This window comes from Lepidochelys kempii, chromosome 11, assembly GCF_965140265.1.
Source record: "Lepidochelys kempii isolate rLepKem1 chromosome 11, rLepKem1.hap2, whole genome shotgun sequence".
Taxonomy (NCBI): domain Eukaryota; kingdom Metazoa; phylum Chordata; order Testudines; family Cheloniidae; genus Lepidochelys; species Lepidochelys kempii.
In genome coordinates this window covers 67,124,908-67,147,198 of record NC_133266.1, presented here as the reverse complement: position 1 = coordinate 67,147,198, position 22,291 = coordinate 67,124,908, and the positions used below count along the sequence as shown (strand labels likewise).

Sequence of the window (22,291 nt, the reverse complement as noted above, 5' to 3'; positions counted from 1 at the left end):
CAACAGTGAATTTCACCTGTTGGACTATTTCAGCATTATATCAGTTTCAACATTCCAAGTCAAACTCCAAGGAATTTATTTTCCTCTTGAACAGCTTGTGTCTATTTTTCGGTAATTTTTAAACAATTTCACTATCCTGGTTAGCATCGTATGTTCTCTGTTAATCTTATCAACATGTGGACAGCTCATGGAATTTACGAAAACGGATGTTTTAGGGGTTTAAGCTAAAGAAAATGTATTTGCAGTTAAGATAAATCAAGTAAAATATAATCAGGAGTGGTACTGTATCTTTTTAAAACAATTCTATTTTTATGCATTGTGAACATACTCACAAACCCACCATCATTAACTACACAGGGTCTCATTCACTCTTTACTGAAGTGTAATTCTGTGAATTTCAATGGAGTAAGAGCAGTGTAAACCTGGACCAGTGCAGTGGAGAAATCAGACCCATATTTGGTGAAATCAATATATCTAACAAATCCAGCAGTTAGTTAATTGAACAGTCATTCAATGATTGCGATGAAAAAATCAACATTTAGCAATATTAGACAGTTGCCAGGTATTTCCTTTCTAAAAGTAGGAAAACCAATGGTATCTTAGACATGGGAGAAGGGGTGTGGGGGTGTGGATGCCTTCAAGGAGGCACAATTGATACAGATGCTCTGATGGGGCAATCTCCTTCCACTGGAACTGAAGCAGAGGTTGAGGTGTGCAGCCCCAACTCCCTGCCCCCTTTGAGGTAACATGCATCCCTGCAGTCTCAAAGAGGAAGCAGTCCCTACACTCGCCAAAGCATAGGAGTTGCTATTATCCCTGTTCTTCGTGTAAGGTGCATAAGGTAGTGGAAGATTCCCTGAGCCGTCTTCTCTACACAGCACCTATGAAAAGGTCCATCACAACCTGTCTCATTGTGTGGGCAAACACTGATTTTATTAGTAATTTAAAGGTTGCTCTATGACACATATAATATCTGAGTAGCTCACATATTAGATATTAAGGAATTTATCTTCGCATCAGCTACTCCTGAGTAGAAACTTATTGTGAATGATTTGAGGAGCACTTTGCATTACTCTTGTAATTATTCCATTATTTAAGTTACTCAGTTCCATATTTGTATTGCTTACATTTTATTTATGTCAGTGGAGTGCCCTCTTTTTGGTAAGGCACCTCACTTTCCCTTGTCTTTAGTACTCTTTGGTTTTGATAAATGTCATAGAATCAAAGAATATCAGGGTTGGAAGGGACCTCAGGAGGTCATCTAGTCCAACCCTCTGTTCAAATCAGGACTAATCCCCGATTTTTGCCCCAGATCCCTAAATGGCCCCCTCAAGGATTGAACTCACAACCCTGGATTTAGCAGGCCAATGCTCAAACCACTGAGCTATCCCTCCCCCCAATTCAACAATGCTGTAAACGTCCCAACAATACAACCTTTGTATTTGTCCAATTATATTACACACACACACACGCACGCACACACGCACCCTATACATGTAAACTTGACCAGAACTTCTACAGGGTATACATATTTGCATGTTTCCTTTCTCTAAAGACCTATGGCAGTCACTGCAGATCAAGTACTATGCTCACCTTAATGGCAGAAAACCAGTTTAAAATGCTCAGACAATGACAAATGGCTGAACAGATTTTTCTCAAATTTTTCAAACACTTTTATTTCATGGACAAAACCCACATGAGATGCATCAACCCAAAATATATTTGGGAATAAAGTTGTGTACAACTGAAATGCCACTGCTGGTGTGCTGTATTATAAAGAGACAAATTTAAAACCTTAAATGTATTTATGTATGACTGGACTTTAATGAAAAGTTTGGGTTCTCTGTGTTTGTTTTTACCATTTTTTACCACTTTTTAATATATGCATAACATTCAAGTAAACTGTCAGATTAATAAAAACAAAAGCCTGAGGGCATTACCAAATTAATTTTCAATTTGTACAGTAAAGCCTCAAAGAAAGTGCTTTACAGTAGAAATTACAAAGCAATTATTGGCAAATCTAATCCATCATTAAAATAATATAGACAATTGTGTGCATTATTTTTGAGTAACAAAAGTATTAAGAGCACTTTGCATTACTCTTGAAATAATTCTATTATGTAAAAAGAACAAGAGTACTTGTGGCACCTTAGAGACTAACCAATTTATTTGAGCATAAGCTTTCGTGAGCTACAGCTCACTTCATCGGATGCATAGAATGGAACATATAGTAAGAGATAGATAGATAGATAGATAGATAGATAGATAGATAGATAGATAGATAGATAGATAGATAGATAGATAGATATAAGTTGGAAGTTACCATACAAACTGTGAGAGGCTAATTAGTTAAGATGAGCTATTATCAGCAGGAGAAAAAAAAAACGTTTGTAGTGATAATCAAGATGGCCCATTTAGACAGTTGACAAGAAGGTGTGAGGATACTTAAGGAAATAGATTCAATATGTGTAATGACCCAGCCACTCCCAGTCTCTATTCAAACCCAAGTTAATGGTATCTACTTTGCATATTAATTCAAGTTCAGCAGTTTCTCCTTGGAGTCTGTTTTTGAAGCCAAGCTCTAAGATACCACCGCATTTGCTCCAACCCCTCAGACAGAGACAAACACCTACAAGATCTCTATCAAGCATTCTTAAAACTACAATACCCACCTGCTGATGTGAAAAAACAGATTGACAGAGCCAGAAGAGTACCCAGAAGTCACCTACTACAGGACAGGTCCAACAAAGGAAATAACAGAACGCCACCAGCTGTCACCTTCAGCCCCCAACTAAAACCTCTCCAGCGCATCATCAAAGATTTACAACCTATCCTGAAAAATGATCCCTCACTCTCACAGATCTTGGGAGACAGACCAGTCCTTGCTTACAGACAATCCCCCAACCTGAAGCAAATACTCTCCAGCAACCACACACCACACAACAAAAACACTAACGCAGGAACCTATCCTTGCAACAAAGCCCGATGCCAACTCTGTCCACATATTTATTCAAGTGACACCATCATAGGACCTAATCACATTAGCCATGCCATCAGGGGCTCGTTCACCTGCACATCTACCAATGTGATATATGCCATCATGTGCCAGCAATGCCCCTCTGCCATGTACATTGGCCAAACCGGACAGTCTCTACGCAAAAGAATAAAGGGACACAAATCTGACATCAGGAATCATAACATTCAAAAACTGGTAGAAGCACACTTCAACCTCTCTGGCCGCTCAGTAAAAGATCTAAGGGTGGCAATTTTGCAACAGAAAAGCTTCAAAAACAGACTCCAAGGAGAAACTGCTGAGCTTGAATTAATATGCAAAGTAGATACCATTAACTTGGGTTTGAATAGAGACTGGGAGTGGCTGGGTCATTTCACATGTAGAATCTATTTCTCATGTTAAGTATCCTCACACCTTCTTGTCAAATGTTTAAATGGGCCATCTTGATTATCACTACAAAAGTTTTTTTTCCCCTGCTGATAATAGCTCATCTTAACTAATTAGCCGCTCACAGTTTGTACGGTAACTTCCAACTTATCTGTATGTATATATATCTTACTATATGTTCCAATCTATGCATCCGATGAAGTGAGCTGTAGCTCATGAAAGCTTATGCTCTAATAAATTTGTTAGTCTCTAAGGTGCCACAAGTACTCCTGTTCTTTTTGCGGATACAGACTAACACGGCTGCTACTCTGAAACCTGTCTATTATGTAAGCCACTTATTTATCTTAAGTATGATTTATTTATTTTAATTTAGTGTCCTCTTTAGTTTCCCCTTTTCTCTAGTTTTACTATATCATATATAGAAAATTCCTGGGTTCTGATGAAATTTCATTCAAGAATATTTTAAACTTCCCCAAAGTACAACCTTCCTTCATTATTGGCAAGCTGTATGTATGCTGACTCAGATATACATTTAATCATCACTGTTCTCTCTTTGCTCTTTCCGAAGAAATATCTCATTTTCTTATGAATCTCAACATCCAGAAATTTGCTGCCAAGTTTAAATGATGGCAACTGAAATCAAAGCAAATCCTCTTGGATATAAATTCCACTTTGTGCATGTCTAATTAAATGGATAGCGTTAAACAGATACAGTGAAACTATTCCATTGCTGTTCAATCTGGGACTTCGCTGAGTGATGTTCAGACATTGGTTGTGCCATACCACATAACAGGGCAGAACACAAGAAGGTGCTTCTGAAAGCAAGCACACCAGAACAACAACAACAACGAGACCTACCCCTCATTTGATATATAGAATGAAAGAAGTGACTTGCAATCACTACTGACCTCGATTCAACCAGTCAACTTAGAGGTCTTCATCATGTCACCTAGAGGGAAATCACTAGTGTCAGAAGTTGTCTACACAGGCATGAAGAGTAGGTATTCCAAGTCTTACAGGCCTATGATAACCAGAAACCTTCTAGAGCAGAGGTTCACAAGTCGTGATCCACATAACACTTGTGGATGATGCATGGATTGCTAGCTCTTTCTCCTTATTAAAATGACAGCTAAAATATATCTGGCACTTTCCTAATATTACTTTTCCATGTAAGCAGTTGTCATAGGTAGAGCTGGGTGATATTTTTTGTTTTTTGGCAAAGAGAAAGCCCACATAAAAATGTGGGGATTTTGGAGGGTGGGAAGGAAATTCTTTCAGGAGTGAGGCACCATTCACAAAACAGCTGGAGGAGGTGATGGTGTTGCTGTCTCCCTTTTAAGCTTCAGTCTAACTGTTAGGGCAGTCATCTGCCACATGGGGAAGACTGGTTCAGTCCCCCCTCAGCCTGATATAGAGAAGGGACTGAGTCTCCCACATTGGAGGACAGTGCCCTAGTCTCACCCCAGAGGATATACTGGGTCTCTCTCAGTCTCTCCTGTGGAAGTTGTTCCACTGTGTATAAATAATTAAATAGTAACTGGAGCAGAAACATGAACTTGGGTCTCCCACTACCCAGACAAGCTCCCTAACTACCAGGCTAGAGAGTCATTCTCACTATCTCCTTCTGGCCCAGTGACCTTCTTCAGAAAGATATAAGGGATAAATCAATCTTCTATTATGCTTGGGGTTTCTGAGTTTTTTAAAATGTTGGTGGTAGGAGAATGAAAATTCCACTTCTTTAAAGAAAATCACATTTGACAGTTCTTCATCAAGGGCAGAAAAAAAAAAATGACAGCCCAGATGGGGAATAAACGGCATTTATAAAGGCATGGTCATTGCATTTCTTAAATTGCAAAAACTGACACTTTAAATTATTTTAACCATTAAAAAAGTAACTGAACAGGATAGATAAGAGCACAAAATTAATAGGGTGAAAAAACAAAAAAAACTTACTGAAAGCACAAAGACTGATCAGCCTTTCCCTGCATTAACTCCTCAAAATGGTTTCATAGATGATTTAAAATAGAGTGACTGTGAAAAGGGTAAGATCAAGGCAGAATTTAAATATTTCTTCTCTATTTTCCCATTTGAATCAAGTTTTGTTTTTGGAATAGAAGAAACTATTCAAAATGCAGGACCGTAGCTCAAGAAGATACTATATAACAGATTTTATTATGCTCTGCCTTTCAAATCTGGAAACAGTAGCATTTTCTCCAAAACTTGCCTCACAAGTTGTATTAGACTTTTCTTTCATATTTCTAAAGATAGCATTTGAGATTCATTTCCAGGGGCGGGGAATGAATCCTCAATTTAAACTGTCTATTTTTGTTCAGCTGACATTAAAGTGATCATCATATAAAAAAAAGTTATTTCTGAACGATAGGGGGTGAACCTCTGCATGCACCACTGAATACCAAGCACAAAACTTTGTATGAAAAAAGATTGAAAATGCAAAGAGAGAGCAATGCTCAACTAAAACAGTTGAGGAGAGTTGGGATGACCCCATAGTGAATTGACATTACTTTTTGCTGGAGAACATTTTGGAGCTAGATCCTAAGTCCCTCCTGACCCCTGAAGAGATTAAGACGATAGGAGAGCCCCAGTGGACATAGGGGACAGAGACTTTCTTGCATGCCTCTCTTCCCATAGAGATCTGCAGCCATGTCAAGGTCCACAAAGGGGCTCTAAGGTCCAGCCAAGAAGGTCCATAAGAGGGCTCTATTTCAGCCATGCCATTACAAGAGTAAACTTTAAAAAGGATTAAAGATTGGGGAGCCCCTGAACCCATCAAAGTGGGGAAGCTGAGTCAATGCAGCAAACTTCTCCTGCCCTAGAAGACACCCCAAATAAGCAGAAGGTGGTGGGACTTTAGGAGGTTAGGAGATGCTGGCCAGGATATGAGGGGTAGAGAGTGGGAGTACTTACTTTAAAGAGTAGCATTTCCACCTTAAAATTCGGCAGCAGTTAGTGCTGCTAGTGTTAACCTTTTCTCCATGCAGTCTGCTCACAGAGGGAGTAGGGTAAAGGCACCGTCCGCATATGGTGGCATGACTCCTAAAAAATACTTGTGCTACCGATGGGAGAGAGAACCTAGAGAGCCAAGTGGACATCTGTGCAGCTGCAAATTATTTCTCCTGAAGATGTGTAAGGATCTAGGGGGCTGGGAGGCCACCATCTCTGACTCTTCCATTTCCCCCAAACTTCTCTCCTCTGAAGGGAGCGTGGGAAGGAAATTCCATGAGGCGAACTGCGTCTTGAGCCCTTTGTCTGCTACCTCTTACCACAGGAGAGTACAATAAGATTTTATGTTCCTAAATCACTGTAGGCAGGGACACACATTTGAAATGTCTCCTAAAACTAAAATATTGATCTATTCATACAATTATAAGGATCAGGCTTGAGTCTAAATCTCACAATGAAATTTTTAAATCCCTTTCATGCTGCTAGATGCAGAAAGACTTAGTGAGTTGGAGGACTGTCTAATCTGTAAGCAGGTTAAAAAATATATATCTCATATTGTTGTCTTGGACCCCAGGATACAACGATTACTTTCTACAGCATCCAACTTTGACATTTACTCATTGTGGAAAAACATGTACTACTTTTTGAAATAGGTTTTTCTCACTATAATCTCACCACAAAGGCACTTAAGAGTCTGAAGGTAGTAGTGAAGATAAAATAGAACAATGCTGAATAGACAGTCAAGTATCAAAACACTCTTGCTAAAAGTTTGAACATATGTGTGCACATGTGAGTGCGAAGGCATACATGAGCTAATATTTGTATATACTCCAGCCATCTCTGTATCAAGATGTTAAATCCTAGGCCAAAAAAAAAGTGTTTATGAGTCTCCAAAGGCAAGAAATACAATGCAGCTGGCACAGGCATGAAAGTGTATTAAACCTTACCAAGACTCTTCAGAAGTAGACTACAGAAAATTGCATCATCAGTGTAATGTTATGTGGAGCTGGCTTGTTATGCAAAGCAAAAATATTTCTATTTTACTTCACTTAAGATTTGTTTGCAAAGGCAATAAAGTAAGCTTTAAAATTCTCACACTGCAGGCATTATATGCCCCTGATATATTGTAAGGAGAGAACATTAGAGTCAAAACAGTCTCTTTCTTTGGTCAGGACTAAGGCTAGCTGGAAAACCTGTATTCGATTTTCAAAAAAATTGAGATATTGAAATTTGTTTGTGTTCTGATGTGAAATGCAAATGAGACTTTTCTGTCTTTCTTTCTTTCTTTCTTTCTTTCTTTCTTTCTTTTGGTGGAAAAACAGAGACCCACAGACCCACCCTACAGTTGTCCAGTGGTTAGGGCAGGCCCTCGCCGGGCATATGGGAAAAGAAGCTTTTGATTCAGGCAGAGCAGGGACTCGAAACTGGTCTCCCACATAACAGGCAAGCGCCTGAACCATCAGGTTATAAAGTTAATCTCTCCTGTTGGAGCTGTTCCACTTTATATAAATAATTAAATATTCAGTCAGCCAGAGTGTGAGAGGCTGACTCCACAGCCTGGTAGTTACAATACTCAGCTTGGATATGGGAGACCCATATTCAAGCTCTTGCTCCAAAATCAGGCAGAGCAGAGAGAAACCAGGTCTCCCGCATCCCAGATGAGTGCCCTAATTACTGAGCTTTTGGTTATTCTGGGATCACTCTAGTTTTGAGAAGAAATTCCATCCTGGACCAGAGAAACATTCCAATGAAAGTTTTGTCAAAACCAATGAATTTCCATGAACCTTTTCAGTTTTGACATACCATTATTTTCCAACCAAAAAGCCCCACAACCCATGTCAAAAAATTCCCAGTCAGCTCTAGATGTGACCTGAGGGTCAGCACTTTCCTTTGCTTCATGCAAGGGAAAGACCCCACACATCCTTCACCAGGAAGAGTAGATAAGAGTGGTGACTCACTGGTTCTGTGACTGGACCCACTGCCACTTCCACTGGGGCTGGAAGGAAACTGCATTCCCCCAAAAGAAGAATTAGGAGGAAAGTAAGTAAATTAGCATTCACGAAGTTTCCATTCCCCTAATCCAGTTGTTCCCATGATGAAGACCATGAGGCCCTTTTGTAGTTGTTACACATATTTTTCAGTAAAGATTCAACAAGTCATATTGCATCAAAGAAATTTTCTGGGGCCGAGAGGGGTTTTGCAGATTAGATAATACTTTATGAATATAATGTACACACACTGTTTCTACTTAGGTGACAGTCCTTAATTATCTGACAGAATCCTAACTCATTTCTCAAACAGCTGTAAAAAAGCACAAGATTTGGGAACTTTAAAAATGAGTTTCTGTATATTAAAGAGACTGACTGTCAGGTAGATGGCTCATATATCAAATGGTTGTCTGGTGCCATGGGATGTACAATTCTGCAAAGTGTTAGCTAAATTATCCTCTCTCATTCACGAGAACAATGCCCAGGGCCTTCAGTGGAAGCCCCGAAAGAATGTCTGAAGGGAAAGTTTAAGTTCAATACCATTTTAAGTTTACAGCAAATGGATGACCCTTAGGTACTTCTAAGGTACTTATTTAAGTGTGGAACTTGCTTAATCATTATACTGATTGGATTATCTAATTTGTAGTTGCTCAAATACCATTTACTCAGTTTTGAACTCTGTAAACAGTAATAGCATGTTAGGTGATAAAGACCCTGAAAAATCCATGTTAGAAGTCTGGGTTTCCCTATATACCCAGAAGGTGTCATCACTGCTCCACAGAGGTTTTGTAAACAGCATTTACCTTTACCTAGAAGCTAAAATGCTTGGCTCTTAAAGGAAGAGGCTTATAACTGACAATGAGCAACGCTGTCTTCACATCCTAAACACTCAAGCAGTCTGAAGTAGATTCCATTTAAAATAAGAAAACCACCTGTAAATTGGATGATGAACCAAACTATAGCATTGACCTTTTAATTCTTCAAAACTAGACAAGTATAAAGCACAGCAGACCACTGAGCCTTTGCAGATCTCAATGCAGGATTGGAGCCTCAATGTGTAATTTTAGAATGAGGGGATGTTAAAATACTGTCTGCAGCAAGTCAACAGGTCTGAATTTTCAAGGAGATTTTAAAAATATCTTCTCTGGAAGCCACTCATAACAAATGGGGAAACCTAGTATAATTAAATATAATGATGAGTTAATCCTTGGAGGAAAACATATCTTTGACTGATCCCATCAGGAAAACCTTGATAATCTCACTAAATCGTTTATATTTGCTTTCCTTTATTATCTCTAAAGTCATATGGCAACAGTGGTAGGCATAGCTGTTTAAATCTGTTCTTTACACTACAGAGTATAATGTAGGGCTAAAAGGATGTAGAAGCACCCACTTCCATGCAAACAGGAATATATGTTTTTTAAAGAGTGTATGTAGCTACAGTTAGGGTGTTTGGGTGTCTCCCCAACCCAGGAGGTATTAATACTAAGCCCAGAGTTTGTTCAGGCCCTTTCTTCAGGGTACCATTTACTGGTTGCACTGACCATCTTTAGTAACCCCCAAAATAAAACACTTCAAAATAAGCCCAACAGCTACTTTCCCCCTGACTCAGAGGCTCCCTTCTCAGAGCTTCCCTGCCCCCTGGCCTACCACAGGAGTCAACCAGTTTCCTGTAAATCCCACTACCCACCCTTCCAGCCTCCATAGGAATCAGATGCTCATCAGTCAGTCACCTCATCCCTTTCTAGCAGGACCTGATAATCCCCTCTACAAGGTCCAAACACCAATTTTTGAAGTGGCTCTGCTTCTGAACAGAATTGGCTGGCCTTTGAGGGGAAGACTAGCCTGCTACAACAAACAAATGTATGTTTTAAATAATATTGGGCAATACACCTTCTAAATGCTTTTGCGAATGGATCACTTTCCCTTCTAGTGTGCACAGAGGGGCATGAGGTAGGATCAGTGTCCTCCTAAAATCCTGGCTGTACACTTCTGGGCAAGGAATATTAGTAACTCCCCTACGCAGACTGCAGAAAGAAATGAGACACAGTCACACCCAGTTATCTTCCCTCACTGGATCAGAGACCCCATGCAGTATGCAGCTGTACCAGAGAAAATAAGTCAAAATGTTGACATTAGAACTTAAGAATATAAGAACATAAGAACGGTCTTATTGGGTCAGACCAAAGGTCCATCTAACCCAGTATCCCATCTTCCGACAGTGGCCAATGTCACGTGCTTCAAAGGGAATTAACAGAACAGGTAATCATCAAGTGATTGATGACCTACCCTATGGGGTAGATTCAGCAAATCACTCATATGACTAAACCAAGTCCATCGAAAGCCAGGCAGAAATTTAAAGAACTACTGTGAAAATTTGTCAAAATGGTTTAGCAGTCATTCTAATAAAACCAAATAAGATTTTCATGGATTTTCATGAAACATACTCAGATTTTTGAAAAACTGTTTCCAGTTTCACAAACAAGAACATTTTTGTACAGGGAGCTCTTGGCAGACCAGTACAGTGCCTGAATCACTACTGCTTATTCCTAAAAGTAGGCAAGCTAGCAGGCCATAAGAGGGCCTACGTAGCAACCTTAGCATAACCGAGTCAGGAGGGGAGGGGGTTTGGGTGCCACAGAAAGGGCAGCTTGACCCCGGTGTCCTTCCTGATGAGATCTCTGTTGAAATTGCTGAGATAGGCATTTTAGGAAAACAGGAAGCTTGTCTATATATGCCCTCAGGGATGTGTCTGTCAGAGCCTCAAGGCATGCAAACTCTGAAAAAACACATCTGGCTCATTGATGATCAAAAGGAAACCTCTTGCTTGACCTTTGAAATTGCTTGCTTAACAAGTTTTCTTTGAGTGACGTGTTATTGTAATACTAATGAATAAATAAGGGAAGAAAGTTTGGGGTAGTTGGACTCTTCGGGGATTCTCCCTGTGGACACATCTTGGGGTCCCCACTGGCAGATGGAAGATTGGCCATCGGAAGACTTGAGAGGCACACCCAACTTTGGTAATTATTGAGGGTTGGGGGTGTTTTACTAACCTGTTGCGGACATGAGTAAGTGCTTGAGACTAAGTAAAGTATAGCTTTAAGTGACAGCATTTTTGTGTTGTCCTGTTTGTGCCAGCCATCTATTGGTCAGACGGCCATGTCCCCCTTGATTTATTTCCTGACACCACCATGCACAGCGTAAAGTTACCAAGAGTTTTGGGTTGAAAGAACCGCAGATAACAATTTTGACCAATACAAACCTCCTTTTGTTAGCAACATTGTAACCAGCTCTACTTGTTGTATATTGCGTATATGACAGATCCTCATAAAAATATATTGGGTGTTTCCCCAATTTTTCAAACACTGATTTTTGGGAAGACCTTCAACTGACATTTGAGAAACCACATTACTAAAAATACAAGATCTAAGAAAAAATGTACTTTGGAGAAAACTCCATGGATTTAACAAGAACTTTGTGAAATTAAATGAGGAAAGACAATGTGTCTTTAGGCTGATAACTTTAGTAGCCTTGAACCTGTAATATGGCTGCAATGTACACAGTACAAAACTGTTCCAAAAGATCTATAAATAGCAAAAGAAATGCATCTGGGTGGGTTTCAAACATGTATTTACAAAGAAACACACCTAGATAATTTGTCAGAAATTTCTGAACTTTGCTGCTAGCTGTAACCTATTTTTAAAGATGACTTTCACGTTTACTCTTCCTCAGCCCAAAGCACTTTAAGTGTGCAAATTTAAAACTTAATACTTTGACCCAAGGAAATGGGCTGCAAACAACTGCAAAAACATTCATTTTTTATCATTCAGCCTACTAGAACCTGAGTTTACAATCATCTTCACATAAAAGATTGTCATTATAAAATATTATTAAATACAAACCTGCCAACCAAAAGGAAACCATTTTTGTCCACAATGGAGAACATTCAGCTTCCCCCAACACTTCCTTTAAAGTCCTGTTATGGTGGTAAAAGCATGTGACTTTAGGAGTCCATCCACAACACCCCAGCCAGAGTGCTTTTTGCAGAACAGTGCTACCAGCTTTGTCAACTTACACCAGCTGAGGACCTGGCCCTTAGATTAAAAACATAGCTTAGCTCACAAGTGGACATGAATTTTAGCACATTTATCCTTGCTCATTTACACAAAACTCACAAAATCACTACAAATTTGGTCCAAATTACAGGTCTTTCCTCAAGAGTAGATGAAGAATGGAGCAAAAAAAGATGATGCAAACTCTGATGAGCATTACCACCATACTGATCTATTATTCCTTGGCAATCCAGTTCTGTTAGTTTTATTTCTCATGAAGACCAATTTACACACTCTTTAAATGTCTATAAAGAATGGCTGTTAACATTAGAGGTACATACTGTCAGACTCAACTACCATACAGATTCTGTATGCCAAACTTCCAGCTATCTTTAATGGATATATTGAGAATGTTGGTCCATCACATATGCTTTTCAGCTGGTTTGAAAATCCACTATGACAAAATGGACTAGGACACAGACACCAGAATTTAATATTTTCTAATGGCCAGATTCTGTTCTCAGTTACATCAACTACTAAAAGCGTCTATCTAGAGGAAGTCATTGGATTCAATGAATTTATTCTAGATTTACACCAGAGTAATAGAGATCAGAGTATGGCAGTAAATATGTTGCATGGGAATCTCAGAGCAACTGCTCTGTACATTTTATAGACGAGGGTTAGGTCTCTTAGCAAGGACTCTGCATAGTCCACTTGGCCTGCACAGTGCTTTTGACAATTGTTTCAGAAGTTTAACAAGAACAGTTCCTTCACCACTTTCAGCAAATTGTTCTCTATGACCTTTTGAAAGATAAAACTCAATGATATACAATGATAAACTGAAAAAATTGTTAAGGTTCCTACCAGCTGACTGCTAGATCATGGACTTTTAAAGTGCTGCTCAGCCTGTATACTCCAGATTTCAATGGTCGGGTGCATTCCTTGGCACGAGAAAGAAAAGGGTTCACTTGAGTATCTATGGGAAATTCTGAATCCTAGGAAAAAAGAAAAGTATTCATTCTTGGGATTACGGCACAAGTTTGTGTAACAAATTATTTATCAATTTAATTTTGCATGTATACAGTTTTGTCTATTTTTTCCGTTGCTCACTATTGGTTCTTCACCATTGCTTCTCGTAAACTGCAGTCAGCCTCCAATCCTGCAAACACTAATGCATGTACTTAAAGCTATGCACAAGTATGTTTACAGCATTGGTGTCTATAAATGATTACCCTGAATATACTCAAAGACCTAATTATTTGTTTCTTTAAACGCGTGTTCCACGGAGTATGTTTCTGAAGCAATGTTAGTTCTTAAAAGGAGCCCAAACCCCACCCTTCTCTAAATCTGAAGCCTGCATCTACGCTGCTCAACACAGCAGAACATTTTCAAAGTACGATGCAAATGTACACTGTAAATACTGTGAAATATAATGGAAAATGATGACCGAGGTCTGCTGTCATTTATACCCATCCAACGTTACTGAAGTTTATGCAGGTGTATGGACGTAAATAAAAGAAAGAAATGGGTCTCATGCTTTAATTCAAATTGCCATTTATGAACCTGCTTGGGGCGGCATATATGTTGCTGAAAAGTGAAATTTGTTAAGCCAGCAGCACAGCAACACAATAGAAAATGTAACCAAAATTCTATATGCCACAAATACTCGTTTCATAAAGCACAAGGTGAACTTCAGAGTACAACTTGTTATGCAACATGTTATTATTTAACCAATAGAAATCTTTTTATATTGTTTAGCCAGCACTAGAGCAAGAAGTTTAAGGACGTTGCTAATTTGCTAATTTAAAAACCCTGGATTCAGTCTAGGGTTGCCAACTTTCTAATCGCATAAAACAAAACACCCCGCCTCACACACCCCCGCCCCGCCCCTTCTCCGAGAGCCCGCCCCCCACTCGCTCCATCCACCCTCTGTCTGTCGCTCACTCTACCCCACCCTCACTCACTTTCACCGGGCTGGGGCAGGGGGTTGGGGTGCGGGAGGGGAGTGAGGGCTTTGGGCTGGGGGTGTGGACTCGGGGGGGGGGGACACGGCGATGAGGGGTTTGGGGTGCAAGAGGGGGCTGCAGGCTGGGGATGTGAGCTCTGGGGATGAGGGGCTTGGGGTGCAGGCGCGGGCTCAGGGCTGGGGTGTTGGAGAGCTGTGAGGTGCAGGCTCTGGAAGGGAGTTTGTGCGTGGGAGGGGACTCCGGGCGGGGGCGGGGGTTGGGGTGCAGGGTCCCAATGGTGTTTACTGTGGCTCCCAGGAAGTAGCCATCAGGTCCCTGCAGCCCCTAAGCTAATGGGTGGCCAGGGAGGCTCTGTGCAGGGCCCTCGCTCTTGCAGGCACTATCTCTGCAGCTCCCATTGGTCGCAGTTCCCAGCCAATGGGAGCTCCAGAGCCGGCACTCAGGGTGGGGGCAGCACGCAGAACCTCCTTGACTGCCCATGTGCCATGGATCCACAGGGACCTCATGGCTGCTTCTGGGAGCTGCGTGGAACCAGGGCAGGCAGGGAGCCTGCCTTAGCTCCAGGCCCCCACTGCGCTGCCAACCGGACTTTTAATGGCCCGGTCAGCAATGCCAACTGGAACCCCAGGGTCCCTTTTCAAAAACCGGACACCTGGCAACCCTAATTCAGTCCTGCTCTGTAGCAAACTCATTTTCAGACCAATGTGGCTTTAAACCACCTTTACACCTTCCCCATTCTTCAACCAATATCGTCTCCAGTGTAATTTAGAGCTGCATTTGCACTATAATTTGCGCGCTGGCTAAAGCAGTCCTACTTATGCTGTTCACTTTTTACTTACTCCTGTTAATTTATTTTGGGGGAAAATTAGGTCATTTATTTTTTAGGTACCAAGGGCCAGATTTGCAAGGGTCTGTCGGTGCCTAAAGATGCAGGTAGCTTCTTTTGAAAATCCCACTAGAAGTCTAAGTGGATTAGGTGCCTAAATCCATTGAAATCAATGGAATGCAGACACCTAATCTACTCAGGCACTTCTATAATTCCCACTAGGCACCTATCTGCTTCTTTAGGCACCTAAATAACTTTAAAAAATCTAGCCCTAAGGCCCTGATCCAAAGCCCATTGAAATCAATGGAAAGAATACAACATTGACTTTAATGGGCTTTCAATCAGATCCTTAAATATAGTGTTATATATACCTATCTTTCAGCATCCAAGACTGAACTTTTTGGCAGACATTTAGATTGTATGTGCAATTTGTTATAAAGCAAAGATACCACAGGAATGATAAAAACTTAGATTAGACTAGTCTGCATTGTATTAGACAACCAGTACAGAATTGTAGTACAGAGATGGGTTCAAATGCACAACCAGGACTGGATTTCAAATGCCGAAATGTTCCATGGTGTTGAGATTAAGGATTTAGGTCTGACCATTGTAAGGATGGGACCAGTAGCAAAATTTTAACCTGACACAGATTTCAAACATTCCAAGGATTAGGATGTGTTGAGTCAGGGATTTTGTCTAAGCCCATCTTTAGTAATAAATTCGTTTTTTTAAACAACCAGAAAAATAAAAAAGGATTACTATTTACTCTTCAGAAAAGCATATTTTTTCTTTATCTAGGACAATACTGCTAAACAGTTGATATGTCTCTATATCCATATGGTTTTACAACCTCACTTCTCTGATCAATGTAGACTCTCAAACGTTTTCTAAAGACTAATCAACCAGCTAGAAGATTTATTACCTGCTCTAATTAGCCTGGCTACATGGGCTTTATTAAAAACAGATTGTCATTTAAGAAGTTCAGGAGAGTACTAATCTTACACAATATACATTAAGGACTTTAAAAAAAGTCCTTGTATCCTTAAAGGAATTCTAAAGATTTAGCTGACTGTACATGTTCGCAACATTCATAGAATATCAGGGTTGGAAGGGACCTCAGATCCCTAAATGGCCCCCTCAGAGATTGAACTCACAATCCTGGGTTTAGCAGGCCAATGCTCAAACCACTGAGCTATCCCTCCCCCAAAGAAAGTAATTTTTCACCCCAGATGGGACTTGAACTCACAATCTCTGGTTTAGGAAGCCAGTGCCTTATCCTTTAGGCCACTGGGGCCCTGAACAGTCCCAAAATACACTGGTGAAAAGAAGTTTCATACAGAAGAATAATTTATAGTGTTCTTTAAAATTCCCATCACCCAATAAGATTAAGAATGGAACAGGATCCACATGTTATTATCTGAGTATTATCTGAGTATTATCGCAGGGTTACGGACATTCTTTTTAGTGTTTGCACTAGTTCTTGAACTCAGTCAGGATTAAATTGAAGGAATAAGCATCGGGCAATTAAATTCCAAAACTGCAGAATATTAGGAGTGTATCATTTTAATTCACATTTTAAAACCACTTTATAATTCATGTTTCTTGTTACAGAGTTCTCTCACCACTTGGTATCCCCTCATGGTCAAGAATGACATAGCTGTTCCTCACTGTACTAGTGCCCCTTGTTGACAGTCACTCAGGTGCTGTGGCAGTCGGGGTCTCAAACACATGGTCCACGGGCCACGAGTTATTTGCTGCGGCCCACCAGCAAATAACTTGCACAACCCACCAGGTGTGGGGACCTGGAAATATCTCGCTCAGAAAAACCTATACTAACAACTATAACTATACTAACTACTAACAACTACAAAACAAGAAAACAAGAAGAAGAATTAGACTAGGTAACTACACTAGGGGAACACTTGCAAAGCAAGCGAGTCACTGTTCCAATGGCTGCCACGGACGGTAAGAAGGAACTGAAGGGGGGCCGGGTCAGCAGGGTCATATATTGAGCGCCATGAAGGCGCCACTCCAGGGTGCTCCCCAGCTGACCCGACAGGAGGTGCTAAGGGAAAAGGTTTCCGATGACCATGCACGTGGCGCATGCACACCTGATTGGAATCGATGTGAACAAACACTTGAAGAAGAACAGTCATTTATCAGTATCTCTTAAGCTGTTTTTCCAGAGAAATACATGGACAAAACTTTACCAACATAGTTTATTTTAAGGATTTCCTCTTTCATTCAGGCAAGGTCTACACGGTCCCACAGTGCAGACTATGGAGGTGTGAACTGCAGAGCACACCAGAGAGTTCCATTCTAACTACCCCATGTGGATATGGTACCTAGCTCACATTAGCATAGTCCTGTCTGAAAGGGGACTATGTTAACAGCAACCAAGTACCAGTTTGCACCAGCAACATCCATATGGGGCACTTATAGTGCAACTCTTTGGTGCACTTTACAATTCACAGCCCCACAGTCCACACCCATAGACAAGTCCAAAATCTGTTACACAGTTTTTCATGTGACATATCTTCAGACTTTTAAAAGAAAGTTTAGATACTACTTTCACAGAGTATTGGATTTTACTCTCTTTAATACACTTTTAAACTGTTTCTTTAAAGAGTGAGAATTTGTCCCCTTCTATGCAAGACCTGTTCCCTTATTGGCCTACAATGTCCCCTTTCTTATCTCATAAGAGATATTGTAGCTGCCATTGCAATTAAGCATCACTGCACTGTTTCCGTCCTAAGATTCTCCCATTGCTTAGGCCAGCATCAACTGGCACGAACTCTTCAGTCAGAGTACATTAGTGTGATTAATTTAACCCTTTAAATGCTTCACTCCTTAACAGTGTGAATCCTGCATTATTCTGGAACATGAGATTCATCCTTAACTATGAAGATCCTATCGCACCTCAAGGTCCAGGTGGTGAAAATAGTGGTATTTTCACTGATGTCCAATTGAAATATGATTTCAGGGGAGCTACCCCAATTTACATCAGCTGAAAATCTGGCCCTCTAATATAATCAATCAGATTTACTACTGAGGTGACTACTTTGCATGGAGTTCAGAAATGGAAACAGTTTTGGGTTCTGCCTAGTGCAGTGAACATTTAGTACTGAGCATTTTGTTTTGTTTATTAACTTACACAGAATAATACTTAGCTCTTAAATACTGCCTAACATCAGTAGATATCAAAGCACTTCATAATCTTTAACGTATTTATCCTCACATGATGGGCTAGCTCAGTGTGGAGTTTCTGAGTCCTGGTTCTGCAAAAGAACCCAAACTTGCTCCCTTTGAATTCATAGGAGTCAACTGAGATCAGGATTGGACCCCAAGGTAATTACAGTTATTTAACATTGTGAAATAAATACACAATCCTTATATGGAGAGTATCATTCAACAAAAATGTGACAGTTGAACTGTGCTTTCTGATTGGAAGGTGCATGCCAACAAGTTTTGGCAGAGACAGGAGCTCTTCATTGTCTAATCCTCATTCTGTGTTCAAGCACTAACCCTCAGAGCAGGAGGAAATCCTCAGTGCAGCACAGCTGAGATGTAGCACACTGAGGATTTCTTGCAAATGCAAACATTAACTGCAAAAACGTATGCTATTTCAACATCAACAATAAGAATTTGTATTCACAAAAGTCAAAGAAATGGAAACGTTAAGATTGCAAAGCAATGTGTACTTATTATTATGTATTATTTTTGTTTGCTCTAGCATCCACAGTGTGCTAGACATTTGTATTACATTGCACATTAAAGGCCTTACGCTTCTCTCTCCACATTATCTACAAGACCAGAATAATGCATTTCCTGCCTGTAAACATCCTATTACTTTATCATTAAAGGCGAAGAACACTGACTTCTAAATAGTGCCCATGAGAGAATCTCCATGTCCTTGGCCATTCTGAGCACAATGGCCTTAGTCTCTGCTGATACTGAAAACAAATGACCCCAGCTATATGCCCAAAGTGTCATTTACAAATCACAGTATCTTTGTTATTTAAAATTACACAGTGAAATGGATTGTGTCAGCCAATCGCAATACCAGGATGATGTCAGATATTAAGCTCTTATATAGTGGTGCCATAGATCTCAAAACATCTTACAAAGGGGAGGAAGTATCATTATCTCCATTTGACAGATAGGGAAATTGAGGCATGAGGAAGTGAAGTAAAATGTCCAAGGTGTCTCAGCAGGTCTATGAGAGTGCCGGAATATAATCCATGTCTCCCAACTTCCAGTTCAGTGCTCTACCCACTATTCAATATTATTATTTATTTGTATTACATAAGCACTTAGAAACCCCAACTGTGATTGGGAACCTATTGTGGTAGGCACCGTACACACAAAAAGAGAAAATCCCAGCTCCAAAGATCTTTCAGTCTAATAGACAAAACAAAGAGTTGCAGAAAAAATATTTTCAGTTTCCCATCTAATTTTACAAATGGGAAACTGAGGCATACAGAGGCTAAGTAATTTGCCCAAGGTCACCCAGGAAAGGTATAGCAGAGCTAAGAATTTTGACTCACATCTCCTGAGTCCTAGTACAGTGCCTTAACCATAGGACCATCCTTCCTACCAAGATATTAAGATACTTATCTGCTTATTAACCCAATTTACAAATCTGCTGAGGTACCTAAAGGGGTTCTTCCTTCTCTGTCCTGCATCTTTACTGTGGAGAGACATTCCCACCTCCAACAGCAGCACTCTTCAGGACAACTTTGTGGCCCTCAGTCAGGATTTTTGTGAGAAAAAAAATTATGGGGCCCTCCCTTACACTAACAGAATTTTCAGGAGTGAGACTCCACAGTAATTTTAGATAGGAAGTTTGAGTACCATCCCAGTAAGATTAGCTGCAGCTGCCTGAATGCAAAGTCCACCCATTTTTCTGCCGTGTCCTGCTGCTGCCTGGTTTGAATGAATACTTGTTGTCATAAATATAAAGGGCAGGGTAACCACCTGTCTGTAAACAGTGCTATGAAATCCCTCCTGGCCAGAGGCAGAACCCTTTCACCTGTAAAGGGTTAAGAAGCTAAGACAACCTCGCTGGCACCTGACCAAAATGACCAATGAGGAGACAAGATACTTTCAAATTGGGAAGGGGGGGGGGAACAAAGGGTTCTCTCTCTGTCTGTGTTGTCTTTTGCCGGAACCCGCGCAGGAATGCAGGTCAGCACTCCTGTAAAGGGTTAGTAAGCAATCTAGTTAGATATGCATTAGATTCTGTTTTGTTTAAATGGCCGATAAGTTGTGCTGAATAGAATGTATATTCTGGTTTTTGTGTCTTTTTATAACTTAAGGATTGCCTAGAGGGATTCTCTATCTTTTTAATCTGATTATCCTGTAAGGTATTTACCATCCTGATTTTACAGAGGTGATTCTTTAACCTTTTCTTTAATTAAAATTCTTCTTTTAAGAACCTGATTGCTTTTTCCTTGTTCTTAAGATCCAAGGGTTTGGGTCTGTGTTCACCTGTATAAATTGGTGAGGATTTTTATCAAGACTTCCCCAGGAAAGGGGGTGTAGGGCTTGGGGGGACATTTTTGGGGAAGACGTCTCCAAGTGGGCTCTTTCCCTGTTCTTTGTTTAACACGCTTGGTGGTGGCAGCATACAGTTCAAGGACAAGCCAAAGTTTGTACCTTGGGGAAGTTTTTAACCTAAACTGGTAAAAATAAGCTTCGGGGGTCTTTCATGCAGGTCCCCACACCTGTACCGTAGAGTTCAGAGTGGGGAAGGAACCTTGACACTTGTTCTAGGGCTTCCACTTAAGATTAGTTTAACAACCCAGAGTGCACAATATGACCTAGAAGTTCCAAAGCACATAAGCTCAGGGGTTTCAAAATACACTGTGTACTCTGGAGATCTACTATGCGGGGAACACCAGAGTACACAGCGGAAATAGGGGAGAGCAGACAGGCTGGCAAACACCTCTGTCAAAACTTACAGAAGATAAATGGTGTGTAAGCGGAATTTACCTAAATCAGTCCCAAAATTCAAGAAAGGTTTGACATGGTGTAAGAGATATGTGAAATATTAGGAAGTATTGTGCATCTAAATCAGTACGTTCATGTCTAATCTCAGCCTTGTCTATATCTATGAGGCGAAAATGCTAGGATTCTGCTTTGCCAGCTAATGTAGATGGAAGTCTAGGCAGTCAACTTCACTAGGCAAATGTCAGCAGAGTCAAACTTGTTACCTTGCTTGCAAAACGTGAGAGCATTATTAAGAGGGAGATAGCCAGAAAGTAACTCAGTGACACAAAGATCCCTGTGGTGAGGAGCAGGAATCTATTTCCATTTCAAAAAATCATTTGACAGCTCTGCAACATCAGTTTGTAGCTCTGCTTTGAAAATTACATCTTTCTACATCTGCAATGATGTTAGTCACTGACTTGCAACTTCCAAACTTTTAAAAATGGATCAGTCATTGAATCATAGAAACACAGAGCTCAGTACTTAACTATCATTAGGCCATGTCTACACTGACCGGCGGATTGGCGGGTAGTGATCGATCTGTCAGGGATCGATTTATCGTGTCTAGTGTAGACGCGACAAATCGATCCCCGATCGTCCTGCAGTCAACTCCAGAACTCCAACAGGGCGAGAGGCAGAAGCGAAGTCGACGGGGGAGCGGCAGCCATCAATCCCGCGCTGCGAGGATGTGAAGTAAGTGATTCTAAGTCGATCTAAGGCACGTCAACTTCAGCTACGCTATTCTTGTAGCTGAAGTTGCATATCTTAGATCGATCCCCCCACCCCCAGTGTAGACCAGGCCTTAGTTATAAAGCTTTTCCTAATAGCTAGCCTAAATCTCTCTTGCTGCAGATTAAGCCCATTACTTGTTGTCCTACCTTCAGAGGACATGGAGAACAATTGATCACCATCCTTTGCATAAAAGTCCTTAACATAGCTGAAGACTGTTATCAGGTCCTCCCCTCAGTCCTCTTTTCTGACGACTAAACTTGCCCAATTTTTTTTTAACCTTCCTCATGCTTCCGGTTTTCTGAACCTTTTGTCATTTTTGTTGCTCTCCTCTGAACTCTCTCTAATTTATCCACTTCTTTCTTAATCTGTGGCAC

The 22,291-nt window shown here is 40.5% G+C and overlaps 1 protein-coding gene across 3 annotated transcripts in view; it reads right to left on the bottom strand.

The window, feature by feature from the left end:
- The window catches only part of SPAG16 (sperm associated antigen 16), a 722,158-nt gene that overhangs the window by 594,991 nt on the left and 104,876 nt on the right, over positions 1-22,291 (bottom strand). For all 3 annotated transcript variants that reach the window (XM_073306724.1, XM_073306725.1, XM_073306726.1), the window contains one exon: positions 13,266-13,396. In XM_073306724.1, the coding sequence (XP_073162825.1) occupies positions 13,266-13,396 (131 nt within the window). The remainder of the gene's footprint in view (positions 1-13,265; positions 13,397-22,291) is intronic.